This window comes from Poecilia reticulata, linkage group LG16, assembly GCF_000633615.1.
Source record: "Poecilia reticulata strain Guanapo linkage group LG16, Guppy_female_1.0+MT, whole genome shotgun sequence".
NCBI classification, from domain to species: domain Eukaryota; kingdom Metazoa; phylum Chordata; class Actinopteri; order Cyprinodontiformes; family Poeciliidae; genus Poecilia; species Poecilia reticulata.
The window spans coordinates 9215540-9228518 of record NC_024346.1 but is presented as its reverse complement, the minus strand read 5'-3'; the positions used below and the strand labels follow the sequence as shown (position 1 = coordinate 9228518).

The 12979-nt window shown below is 39.4% G+C and overlaps 1 protein-coding gene across 1 annotated transcript in view; it reads left to right on the top strand.

Annotated features, from left to right (window-relative positions):
• Positions 1 to 12979, top strand: part of LOC103477798 (mitogen-activated protein kinase kinase kinase 5) — a 26970-nt gene extending 13991 nt beyond the window's left edge. The window contains exons 16-28 of the mRNA XM_008431099.2: positions 1319 to 1455; positions 2513 to 2618; positions 2706 to 2863; positions 3923 to 4124; positions 4215 to 4383; positions 4712 to 4877; positions 5441 to 5626; positions 5706 to 5811; positions 7295 to 7541; positions 9295 to 9407; positions 10368 to 10465; positions 10568 to 10644; positions 11727 to 12979. Of these exons, the coding sequence (XP_008429321.1) occupies positions 1319 to 1455; positions 2513 to 2618; positions 2706 to 2863; positions 3923 to 4124; positions 4215 to 4383; positions 4712 to 4877; positions 5441 to 5626; positions 5706 to 5811; positions 7295 to 7541; positions 9295 to 9407; positions 10368 to 10465; positions 10568 to 10644; positions 11727 to 11823 (1862 nt within the window). The 3' untranslated portion in view covers positions 11824 to 12979. The remainder of the gene's footprint in view (positions 1 to 1318; positions 1456 to 2512; positions 2619 to 2705; positions 2864 to 3922; positions 4125 to 4214; positions 4384 to 4711; positions 4878 to 5440; positions 5627 to 5705; positions 5812 to 7294; positions 7542 to 9294; positions 9408 to 10367; positions 10466 to 10567; positions 10645 to 11726) is intronic.

Below are 12979 nucleotides of genomic sequence, written 5' to 3'. Positions count from 1 at the left end.
ATATAATATAAAATAAATTTTTAGATAGTTATCTGTCTGAAATGCCTTGTATTTGTGATATTTAAATACTAGGTTCCCATTTAACTGAAAGAGAAACAAAACCACAGCATCACAGATCCTCCACCAGAGCCAACACAGACTATGAGAGGCTTTCTCACAGTTCCATCCTTGGTTTGATACCAAATCTTACCTGTGCTGTTTGTTGTGGAAACATTCAATTTTAGTCTTATCTGAACAAAGCAAATCTGTCGGCTAAAGATCAAGCTGAGTCAGCAAACTACATGTTTGTGTTTGTGATGGTTTCCTGGAATGCGTCTCAAAGAACCGGTTGGAATAAGTGGATTTTTATAGACACTTTGCTGCAGTTTGGAACTTTGACCTGAAGTTTTTTTTTTTGTTTTTGTTTCTTTTTTTCTTTTTTGTACCTCCATCCTCCTCATTGTGCAATATGTTAAAACAAAGATGGGCCCATGTGACGCAGAGTTCCAGCTGCTTCAGACTATTTCATTATTGCTGTGAATGTAGATAGCACATTTTTTGAAGCCTTATTTACAGTGGTCAAAACTCGCCACACACACTTGATGGACATTTATGTTATTAGCTGCCCTGAGGGCTCCATGGTGGAACAGTGGTTGATACTGTTGAATTTAGGCAAGAGGATTTCTGCATGGAGTTTGCATGTTCTCTCCATGCATGGGTGCATTGTCTCTGGATAAGCTTTCTCCCACTCTTTTAAAAACATAACTACTGGGTCAACAAGTCTTAGTCCTGCGTTGCCTTGTAATGTTTTGACGACTTGTCCAGCGTGTACCCCACCCCTCAATTGGGTTTTGAAATTGTTTCAGCTTGAGATTATGCTACTGGAATAAAAGAAAAAATACAGCACACTGTGGCAAACAGTAATATTTAGTAATCGTGGGAAACTATCTACTCTGGAGGATCAGAAACTTGCTGCTTAGGAATTTCCAGAACAAGCAGAGCCAAGTGCTTGTTCCAACTCTGACGCTTTTCTTTCTTTAACGTGTTGCTTTTTGACGGATTGGTGCCTGTCAGAGATATAATATGTTCAAAAGAACAAACGCATGTGATGAATCAACATTCACAGAAAACTTGTTTTAAAGCTATTAGTCGTTCTAAAAATAACCTGCAAGACGAAAACATTTTCAGACAATGACGCAACTGGAATAACTGAAACCAAACATTAGACCTGTCTGATCGGACACACAAACAATTCAAATGTTAAAATTTGTGAGTGTTCAATGGAAGCTTTAGCCTCTAAAGCAAATATTGAAGGTTTTTATGTTTTGCACTTTTTCAGGAAGTTTATCTTCTCTCTTGCGCTCCAAGTGGGGTCCACTGAAGGACAATGAAGCTACCATCATTTTCTATACCAAACAGATCTTGGAGGGACTGAAGTACCTTCATGAAAATGAGATTGTCCACAGAGACATTAAGGTGAAAAGTTGCTTCCTTTGACTTACCTTAGCAAAGCATTGTTTGGCCTGACATTGAAGGCAAAAAGTACAGAAAGTATTTGAAATTTTCCTGGATCTCCAGAAGGAATCATAAAAAAAAAGCATATCTATTTAAACTTGTGTAAAAAGCAATAGTATATATATACATAAAGATATGCTGACTTATAAAACAAGCCTATAGGTCAGATCACAGCAAGACGTTTTCATAGATGAGGACATGATGAGCCTTGCTTTTTTTTTTTTTTTTTATGGAATTTTTTTCTGGGGCTACACAGTGGCGCAGTTGGTAGAGCTGTTGCCTTGCAGCAAGAAGGTTCTGGGTTCGATTCCCGGCCCTTGTCTTTCTGCATGGAGTTTGCATGTACTCCCTGTGCATGTGTGGGTTTTCTCCGGGTACTCCGGTTTCCTCCCACAGTCCAAAAACATGACTGTCAGGTTAATTGGCCTCTCCAAATTGCCCCTAGGTGTGAGTGTGTGTGTGCATGGTTGTGTGTCCTGTGTGTCTCTGTGTTGCCCTGCGACAGACTGGCGACCTGTCCAGGGTGACCCCACCTCTCGCCCGGTACGCTAGCTGGAGATAGGCACCAGCACCCCTCCCGACCCCACTGAGAGACAAGGGTGTAAGAAAATGGATGGATGGAATTTTTTTCTGTTTGAAGGAGGAGAAACTAGAACCTGGATTTTTTTAAAATCACAATACATTTAATTTAATTTAGTAAAAAAATTAAAAAAATTCGTTTTTTATATGTGTGACTCCAGCTGCTAATGGTTAAGAAATTTAGCACCCAAGTATTGTACACTTTCTTTGTTTAATTGATCATTATAAAATACAGCGTAGCCAGACTGGTAAAAGTGGTGCAAAAACTCCTGTTTTAAATTGATAATATATATTTTTTAAATCATTTCTATTATATGAACATGTAACTATTTTGTCGGGGTTGTAAAACATTGGCGGTTTTGTTAATCTAACACCACCACTGCCTTCTGGATTCTTTCACATTGGCTTTTCCTGATAAGTTATTTCCCTTGTGCTGCAGGGCGACAACGTGCTCATCAACACCTACAGCGGCGTGCTGAAGATCTCTGATTTTGGGACCTCCAAGCGATTAGCAGGGATCAACCCCTGCACTGAAACTTTTACAGGCAAGAATCATGGTATTTGTAGGTTTTCTAGGACCTCGTTAAAGTGAGAGCTTTAATCATTGGCCTCTCTTTTTTTTTTTTTTAAAGGAACACTTCAGTACATGGCTCCAGAGATTATAGACCAAGGGCCTCGAGGTTATGGGAAGCCTGCTGATATTTGGTCCTTAGGGTGTACTATCATAGAAATGGCAACAGGCAAGCCTCCTTTTCATGAGCTGGGAAGTCCTCAGGCAGCCATGTTTAAGGTAAATAACAAACACTTGTTTTTGTTGGGGTTTACTGGTGATAGTTTATCATGCAGACATTATACACAATATTTAATATTTTCATATTTGTGAATTGGATAAATTAGCAGCTGTCTTACACTCCTTACTGTGCGCTCAACAACGTGATGCTGTTTCACTTGTCCCAGGGAAGCTGCTTTTCCGCTCATGTTTGCAATATACACTTCCTGCTACAGCTCACCTCCCATGTAACTTTCAAGTGGAAATGTTCCTTTAGTATGACTGCAGCTAGCTTTCAGCACCCTCTAGTCCTCAGGCTTAGCTCTTAGCAGGTATGCTGCTTTTTGTGGATTCAAACAAAGGTGTAGCATTTCAGGGTTTTTTTTATTATTATTATTCATCTCTATATACTAGTTTTGATGTATTCATGTTTTAATTTTTCACTTTTCAGCTTTTTGTAGCACATTTACTGAACACTTGACAATTTCCTTTAGGTTGGAAATGTCTAAATTTACATTATGCCAGCAGACGCACACTAAGCATAAATAACGTCAAAGGTTTAACAAAACGTTTCAGTTGGGTGAATCGATGCTTTTAAATACCTTTCTTTTATTCTCCATTTTTGGTTTAAAACTTTTTTATTATTCTGGAGTAATATTCTCATCCTCGATGTCATGCTTTTATTAGCTGTATTCAGAAAAACATCCTAATGAACAGAAATGAAGGGTTTGCTTCATGTAGTGAACTGCATATTGAACAATAATAACTAATTTATTGAATATTTTGGTACCATCTATGGCTTATGGTTGGGTTGTCAGCATAGTTCAGACTAACCATCAAAATATCGATAAAAAAAATATTTTTCAAGGATCTTCTGTCACATGTGCTAGTATTTTTTTTTTTTTTAGAGAAATCAAATCAGAGCAATGCTGGCATCATATTGCGTTTTAACATGTTAATCTTGAATTTAAATCAAAAATAGACCTCTAAAAGAAATTATTTTACATCTTCTGAATTTATATCATCTATCCAATTTTAATGTTTTATAAAAATGATTAACTCTGTGATTATCCCATCAAGGTGGGCATGTTTAAAATCCACCCGACGGTTCCAGGCACCATGTCAGCTGAGGCCAAGGACTTCATCATGAGCTGCTTCGTGCCAGACCCGGACGACAGAGCCACGGCCACAGAGCTGCTGAATGACTGCTTCCTCAAGTCGTCTTTCAGGAAGAGGATCAAACCCCCAAAGGACTCAGACTTGAAAGATTCGAGTAATTCTAGTAAGGCTTTATCTGAACTTCACACATTTGTTTTATTTTGTTACGAAAACTAACAAATTCTCTTAAATGTAACCTTTCTTGGTTTTGCAGCTGATTATCATCGCAGTTTATCAGTGCCCGTCTCCATCCTGGTGGAGGACACTGATTCGGACACAGGCTCGGTTGACCTGGCGTCTTCTCTGGACATGAGGAAGCGCTGGTCCCCCCTCAGAGTGACGGGGATCTCAGAGAGTCCGCCATGCCCCAGCGGCTTCCTGTCGTGAGTGAAGTTTTTGCTGAGCTGATAAATCCGAGCTGTTACCGTATTTCTGTGGGTCGTTGCTCGATCAGTGTCGAGCCACTCTTGAGGTTTTAGTTTTACGTTCAGGCCACGCTGCTTTCTTTTTAACAGAAAGAAACCCAGAATTATTTTTCCTTAAATCTCAAAACTGTGTTTAACTTTGGAAATAACCTACAAACCCCACTTTTTTTTTTTTTTCATTTCTCCAAATGTCATCATAGACTTTATTACCACATCCTGTAATTTTCATGATATTCCAATGATGTAGTTTTATCTGACTGACTCATTTCTTTGTTCTGCTGTACAGAACACCGTATGACTCTTCATCAGACATGTCCAGTCCAGCGTCATCGGAGGAGAACGTCGGCCTCTTTATGCTGCGAAAGGACAGTGAGAGGAGAGCGACGCTCCACAGAGTCCTCACCGACTACATCAGTTATGTTGTCACTTATTTACAGGAGTCAATACCGCAGGTGTGTGGAGCAAAATTCAGACAAACGATTCAAATGTTTACAGATGAAGTTGATATGAAATGTATGCACACTAACTTTTATCGTGATGTTTATCCTATGCAACATGCGCCACAATTGTGATGTGGTCAGCCTCTCTATTTTCCATTGTCCAGGTTTTGTTAACTGATTTTACTGTGCTATGGTGTATACATAATGTTGTGGTTTTTATGCCCTTTTTTTGGTAAATTAAATCAGTTAAATTCCTTTCTGCTAGCTTTGTCAAATTAGCTAATGTCAGAAAAATCTTAGTAAGACAGCTGAATTTTCTTATTTGTTCTTATCTACTTTAATGGGGTTTGTTGACTCATAGAAAACTTGAAATTACAACGTGATCAAAATGTAATTTAATAAACTGTTACTTTAAGAAGGTGCACATTTATTCAACCATTGTTGTGCATTTTTAGATCCGTAATCATAAGACTCATTCTTTTTGAATTGCACAGGTTTGTAGTTTAGAATTATTTGCAATAAACAGTAGACATAGTTTCCCCTTTTGTTTCAATATTTCTCTTCTTCTTTAAAAGTTGGATGAGGGATCATCACTTAGTGAAGACCACGTCATCGCACTTATCGCCTGCCTCCGTGAAAACATCCGCTCCCCAGACAGAAAGCAGCTCGCCACCGGCCTTCTGGAGCTTCGCTCGACTCTGTTGGCAGCAGCAATACCTCTGAACAGCTTGCAGACGGTGCTCTTTAACTTTCAGGATGCAGTAAGCCTCTTTTTCTGCTTGTATGCAACATAAAAGGTACCTTCATGGACTCGTATTTAACCATTCAGTGTGGGTGTAGGTGAAGAAGGTGTTGAAGCAGCAACAGGTGAAACCTCACTGGATGTTTGCTCTGGACAATCTGCTGAGACAGGCTGTGCAGGATGCCATCACTGTCCTGCTCCCAGGTAGAGTACTATTTCACACTTAATTTTCTTATCTGTGTTTATACAACTGCTTCTGGGTACACATTTATTCGCAGCTCTGGCGATGATGTTCTTCATTTTTTAAATCTTTAAAATGACTTGAACTCTAGGCATGCTGAACACTAAAAGCGCTTCTAGACTACAAGTTTCATTTTCCCATCTCCACTAAGTGTTCACACTCCTATTCATCAATATGCAGGTCAGTTGACCCCCTAAGGGTAATTAGCTCATCATTAAATGATGGGGGGGAGTAAATATCAAACCCACCTCTTTTCATTTGTAAAATAAATTCTCCTGCCACATAACCAAAGTCACCTAAACAGTAAAATGTAGAACATTTTTTCACCTCTGTACATTTATTCAGCTGGGTTAAAAAGTTAATGTTAAAAAAATAATGCTATAATTATTTAAATTATTCAGATTCAAAATTAATGTAACAGGAGCATTTTTTTTACCTCATAGTTTACATTTTTAAGTTGATCAAAATCTAGGAAGTTTTAATTAAAAAGCTATAGCTCTGTTTCTCCCTTGGGTGTAAATGTGACATGACTGTAGCAAATTTTATGCTATAGAATGCAAAAGACAGAAGAAAATACATTGAATCTGAGTTTACTTCCACCACTGTCTGTTTTGTGAGTTTCGAGTACTCTTCAAAATACATTTTTATGTGAAAATGCCAAGTTTGTAGCGGAAATAAAAGGAATGGAGAGATTTGATAACTGGTGGACTTCCAACAAACAAGTAACCCCTTCTTTTAGCTACATATGGAGGAAGATATTAAGGAAGCCTTTAAGTCCATCCATCCATTTTCTTTCACCCTTGTCCCTCAGTGGGGTCGGGAGGGTTGCTGGTGCCCATCTGCAGCTAGCGTGCCGGGCGAGAGGCGGGGTATACCCTGGACAGGTCGCCAGTCTGTCACAGGGCAACACAGAGACACACAGGACAAACAACCATGCACACACACACTCACACCTAGGGGCAATTTAGACAGACCAATTAACCTGACAGTCATGTTTTTGGACTGTGGGAGGAAACCGGAGTACCCGGAGAAAACCCACGCATGCACAGGGAGAACATGCAAACTCCATGCAGAAAGACCGGGGCCGGGAATCGAACCCAGAACCTTCTTGCTGCAAGGCAACAGCTCTACCAACTGTGCCACTGTGTAGCCAGTCTTTAAGTCGTAACACCAAATATCCTACAGAAAGAGCTTGGCGCTCTTAATCAGTCTGCTGGTTGTGAAATGACATGGAAGAGATTTTATGTCATTTTTTAAAATTAGGATTGCTGTGATTATGCTTTCTACTAGATACATTTATGCTCAGTAAACCTACAAGTTTACTGTGTATCAGTTTGTGACACAAACATCCTCTGCACACAGTGATGCACAATAAGGAGCATTTAATGCTTTCACCTGATGTATTTCCTTTTATGTTCGTTCACTTCTGATCTCCTCGGCTCTTAGAGCTGAAACTCCATCTGCAGTTGTCGTTTGAGACCGAGGACAGCATCCCCGAGGAGCAGTCTGTCGACCTGGACACTCCTGTAGTTCTTATCCCCAACCAGCCGATGGCGCCAATAGACAATCAGCAGGCAGAAACCAGGAATGAGAATGGGACAGCAGCCAGGCTCGGCCCCCCAGATGAGGTCTTTCTCGACAGGAACTCTACGCTCAGCGAGAAACTGAATGACATGAGAGTAGAGACTAGAAGGTACCCTTCGGCTCTCTCCACTTTTATTATTGGAACAAATACAATAAGAAAACATTGTAATATAGTCAGGGGTGAAAGTAGTTTTAAATTCTTGGGGGTACTATGACAAAAAATTTTTTATATATATGTATATCAGTGACGCGCTATAAAGATTGAAAAAGTTATTATTGTGTGGAGAAAATCTCATCAACATCAATATTTCCACTAAATAAGAGACAAAAAAAATTAGTTTCATAAAGGAAAAGCCTCTCAGATTCTGAGCCCGACAGCACCAAACTGTATTTTTATATTAGACAATTAATTTATCCATCCATCCATTTTCTTACACCCTTGTCCCTCAGTGGGGTAAGGAGGGGTGCTGGTGCCTATCTCCAGCTAGCGTGCCGGGCGAGAGGCGGGGTCACCCTGGACAGGTCGCCAGTCTGTCGCAGGGCAACACAGAGACACACAACCATGCACACACAAACTCACACCTAGGGGCAATTTGGAGAGGCCAGTTAACCTGACATGTTTTTGGACTGTGGGAGGAAACCGGAGTACCCGGAGAAAACCCACGCATGCACAGGGAGAACATGCAAACTCCATGCAGAAAGACCGGGGCCGGGAATCGAACCCAGAACCTTCTTGCTGCAAGGCAACAGCTCTACCAACTGCGCCACTGTGCAGCCCCTTTAATTTAATTAATTAATTTAATTTCACATAATTATCACGGTAGAAGCCATTTGTTTATTAAATACTTAATGAAACACATCTACCGTGTTTGATGGTTGTTGTAAATGACTTATACTCACAAAGAACGAGGTAATTAGTCCAAGTTTGTCGTTTATTGAACGTTCAGAAACTACAGCGGCTGTGATGTGCCAAGACAAAGGTAAAACAACCTGAACAGGTGATCAACTCTAAACCACTGGCCCCTTTTCACTCTCCGTCTCTCTCTGTCATTTAAACATACCCGTTGCCATGGCAACCTCCTGCGCTTCACAAGCCGACCAGAGATTGCATTAAAAACATAACATTCAGTCCGTTACAATATTAGGTTTTCAGGCTTGATATTTATTTTGCGATCATTAATAAGCCTCCCTGAACACAGCGGTGGTTGATTAGTTCATTTGAAACTCCTGCTCTGCTAGTAATGGAATCGAAATGCACAGAATTGCGCAACACCTTGTTGAACCAATAATCACTGAGATTATTATTGTTGTTGGGTCATTAATTTGAACACATTTTGTTGATTTATTTGTTCTTGTTGTTGTTGTTCTTTAATAAAGTTATGAACGTTTTGATAAGCCAATCAGAGGAGGACATCCTGGTCTCAGCCTCCTGGCTGCGTTCAGTTTGTCATCTAATGCTGAGATCGACTTAAAACCTTCCGCGATCGACGTATTGCAGCCCTGCTCTAGCAAAGCACGAACAGTTCAGAAACAATATGAAATGGGAAAAAAGTTAACTGATTAAGTCGTGTTTTAGATTGTTCTTGAAAAACTAATCAGTCACGGCTGCACAGTGAACCCACTGATTCTTTACAGCAGACAGCTGCTCTCCTCTCTTGCAGGTACTGCGTACCCCCACTAACTCTTCTATAGGTACGCAGTACCCGACCATACCCCCCTTACTTTCACCCTTGAATATAGTAGAGCAGCATTTTTGGTTTTAAAGTGTGAAAAACCCTTATAGGTTTTCCATTTTTTAAAGAGGGGAACATAAAAAATGTTGCCTGTTTTCAGTGCTGATGGCTTTTTGTGTCGTGTGTCAGACTGCTGAATGAGCTGACTGAGAAGGAGAGAGAGTACCATGAGCTGCTGAGGGGCTCTGTCCTGAAGAGACAGGAGCAGATAGATGAGCTGAGGAAAACGTTCATCATCGAAGGTAAAACCTGTTGTAATTACAGTGACCAATGCGTTCAAATGGATACTTGTAATGTAACACTTGTAAGTAGAAGGTGAATTTATTATAAATCTACTTTGCAAGTTGAAATCAAATTAGCTTTAAAATAAATATCAGCCATCGGAGGAGCTTTGGACTAGGTTTTTTTGTTGTTGTTTTTTTTGCCCTACGCACTTAAGTTTCTCTTTCATACACAAACTACTATCATGACATAGTAGGCATGTCATGTTAACACATTTTGTCCCAGAAATGGTTGCAGTAAGCAATATTATTGTTGTTTTGAGACCACTGTTAGCTAATGGCATAAAAAAAATATAACACAAGTGCACTTACTAAAATATCAATTAACTTATTTCTAAAGAATATTTATCACAGGATCTGGAAAACATTTTAAATATCCAAAATAAATTAGCACACCAACAACAAATAAAATGGATTATAAAGCCTCTGTAAACACATCCGCCCTTCAAAATGTATTTACTCGTTAGGTTCAGACAGGAAAATCAGGAAAAAGGGCGAGTTGGGATGTTTTTGAAAAAAGAAAAGAGTAAAACTCACTACTGTGTACTTGATGTCAAATGTTTACAGCATTTTTTTCTCAGAATGCTGGCTTTCCAGTGACATTAAACAGCATTAAACACCATGACATCAGAGGGCCAAGCCCTTTTGGTCATCATGAGTGTTGCTTCACTGCTGCAGTCTCTACCACGCCTCTGTTTCAGGCATGTTGCTGCCTGGACTGGTTTCCCTCTGAGGTGTGGGCCGCAGATCAGCATCTTGTATGCCCAAACTTGATTAGGAATTTTGACTGATTATACAGTCTGGTTGCAGAGGCCAAAATGTCATATTTAGGTGTAAAATTAACATCACTTTACACTCCATGAATCTAGTCTGTGACAGTTGTACTGACAATTTAACTGTGGTGCAATCTCTACCTTACAGAAAGCGAGTTGAATTCAACTAAACGCTCCAATGCAGAGACTAAAAGTTTGGTTTGCTGGCTCAAATCTGTCCCTGTGGATCAAGACACCATCAATAAGGTAAATCAAGTTAGGGTTTTATTTTTGGGGTGTAGTCCTAAGGCATGTCGGTATTACTCATCTGCTCTCTGTTAATCTCACCTATCCGCTCTCGTTTTTTAGCTGCTTGCTCATGAGTTCACCTTGGACTGTCTCCTCCACATGGCCTCCAGGGAAGACTTGGTGTACTGTGGATTAAGGTAAACTGTCTCTGCACATCATCCTCACACAGTCTGTCCAGGCAGAAACAGGCACACATCATGCATCATTCACAATAACAGTTTTTGTATAATTGATGCCCTAGGCAAGCGCCTCCTTCTGGTGCCCACAAACAAACACTCAACCACACACACACACACACACACACACACACGCACACGCACACGCACACACACACACACACACACACACANCACACACACACACACACACACACACACACACACACGCGCGCGCACCCCCACACACACGCACACACACACTTCTAAGCAGGTTCTGGATTTTTTTTCTCATTTCTCCATATCATTAGGAACTAAAACATACTAAACTCATAATAAGTGAAAAATTGGTAGATACAAATGGACATGCATATTGGTTACTTGCTTGAATTAGGATTTCAATATTATTATTATTTTTTAGAAAATTTAAAACATGTTTTTTTTTTCTATGAAAATCTTTGATTTTATCATTAGGATAATTATTCAAAATTTGACCAATGCATGTTTTACTATTTCCATTGCTTGTCTCAGTCTAAGGTGGTCTTAGACTGAGGCAATGCTAACAAGTTTTTCTTTTTTTGTGTGTTTTCAGGGACAGAAAACCAAAGATGTGTTTTGAAAATAATCCATGTTCAGTGTAGAATAAGACAGTCTGACCAGTCAATATAAGTAAAACCTAGAGCCAGAGATGATCAAATGCAATCCAGTCTCCTTAAAACATAAAAATGTATTTATTTATTGTTTATTGACCTTTATTTAACAAGGTAAAAAACCATTGAGACCGAGGTCTCTCTTACAAGGGTGACCTGGTATTTAAGTCGGTATCATCATCCATCTGTTGTGTATAGTTGTATTATTTAGCTGCAATTGCACTACAGTATGCAATATGCACACTATATGTAATTAAAAAAAATGCAGTTCTTTTTTGTTCTTTAGTTTTTTTCATTTGTGCTTTTACGCCCTCTAGATTGTGCTTCCCTGCTCAGAGAGCCATAGTGTCATACCAAAAATGATTATTTAGTTTGTCTGGATCTGTTTTAATTTGTTCTACGTTGCTGTTTCAGGTGTGCAATGATGTGTCGACTCTGGACGGCCATCACGGATCGAAGGAAGACTCCTCTGAACACGAGCATTAAGGACAGTGAGGACACTCTGCTTTAATTGCTGCTGATGCTAAGCATCAAAGGACAGTTTTCCTGACAGGCTGGCCCTGTGTGACCCAGAGTTACAAGCTGCTGATGTAAACAGATTTTAGTTACTGTGAATTTATCTTGTAAATACACTAATAATGTGTCTTTGTGCCTGTTAGTAGAATCTAATGTTCTCTTATGTTTTATACATTCTCTCAGGACTTTGATATATGGGATTTATTTTGAAGAAAATGTAGCCTAGAGGAGCATTAATATGTAAGGAAACAGACAAACTTATTTTTTTAACTTTTTCAGACGTAATGTACTGTTTTACAGAAATTAGCTTAAGTTATTAACACGTTCAGGACAAATGCTCTTTATTAGTATTGTACAGGATATAAAAATGAAATTGGAAAAATAACCAGGAGCATCTCTTACTGTTTTGTCTGCATGCAGCTGTTAATTTGGTTGTTTTCTGTGGGTGATGTTGGATGGAAGAACCGAAGCGGTGAACAGTCATGACATTCCACGTGCGTGTCCTCATCTGTTTTCTGATGTTGACATCTCCTTAGAAACAGCCACATGAACTTTGTGATTCAGTTGAAACCAATGTGTAGTCATATGCATGTCATCTCCTGTGTGCAGTAGGTCCTTCTGTTTCAACGTGATGGGTAAATGCATACGTTGTACAACAATACAGACGTTCATAGATTTTATATATTTACCATTAATAACTGAGTGTAGAACACAATAAGAACATTTGGTGTTTTAGGTCTCTTAAAACTGTGTAAAAAGACATTTTGTGCAATAAGGATGTTTTGTTCCCCAGTGTATCTTCAATCTCGAGTGACCTCAGTGATCTTAAACTGATAAACTAATGTTTGACCACATGCATGTAGGCTCCAGTCTTTGTCCATAGGGACATGACTTCATTGAGGATGTGGGTTTGGCTCCATGGGGTTCGCTTGTTTTGAACAATGTTCTACACTGGCATTCAAAACCTTGGAATGTTTTTATGAAAGTGTAGTTTCTGCTTCATTGGGAGAACAGAGCAACATATTTATGAGACCTCTAGGACGCAAAAGAGCAGTTCGAGAATTTTAGTCGTTTATGGCTGCTGGAAACCTTTGCATAACAAAAGGTTTTTGTCTCAAAAACTGAAGAATAAACAAAAAAGAAGCATTTGA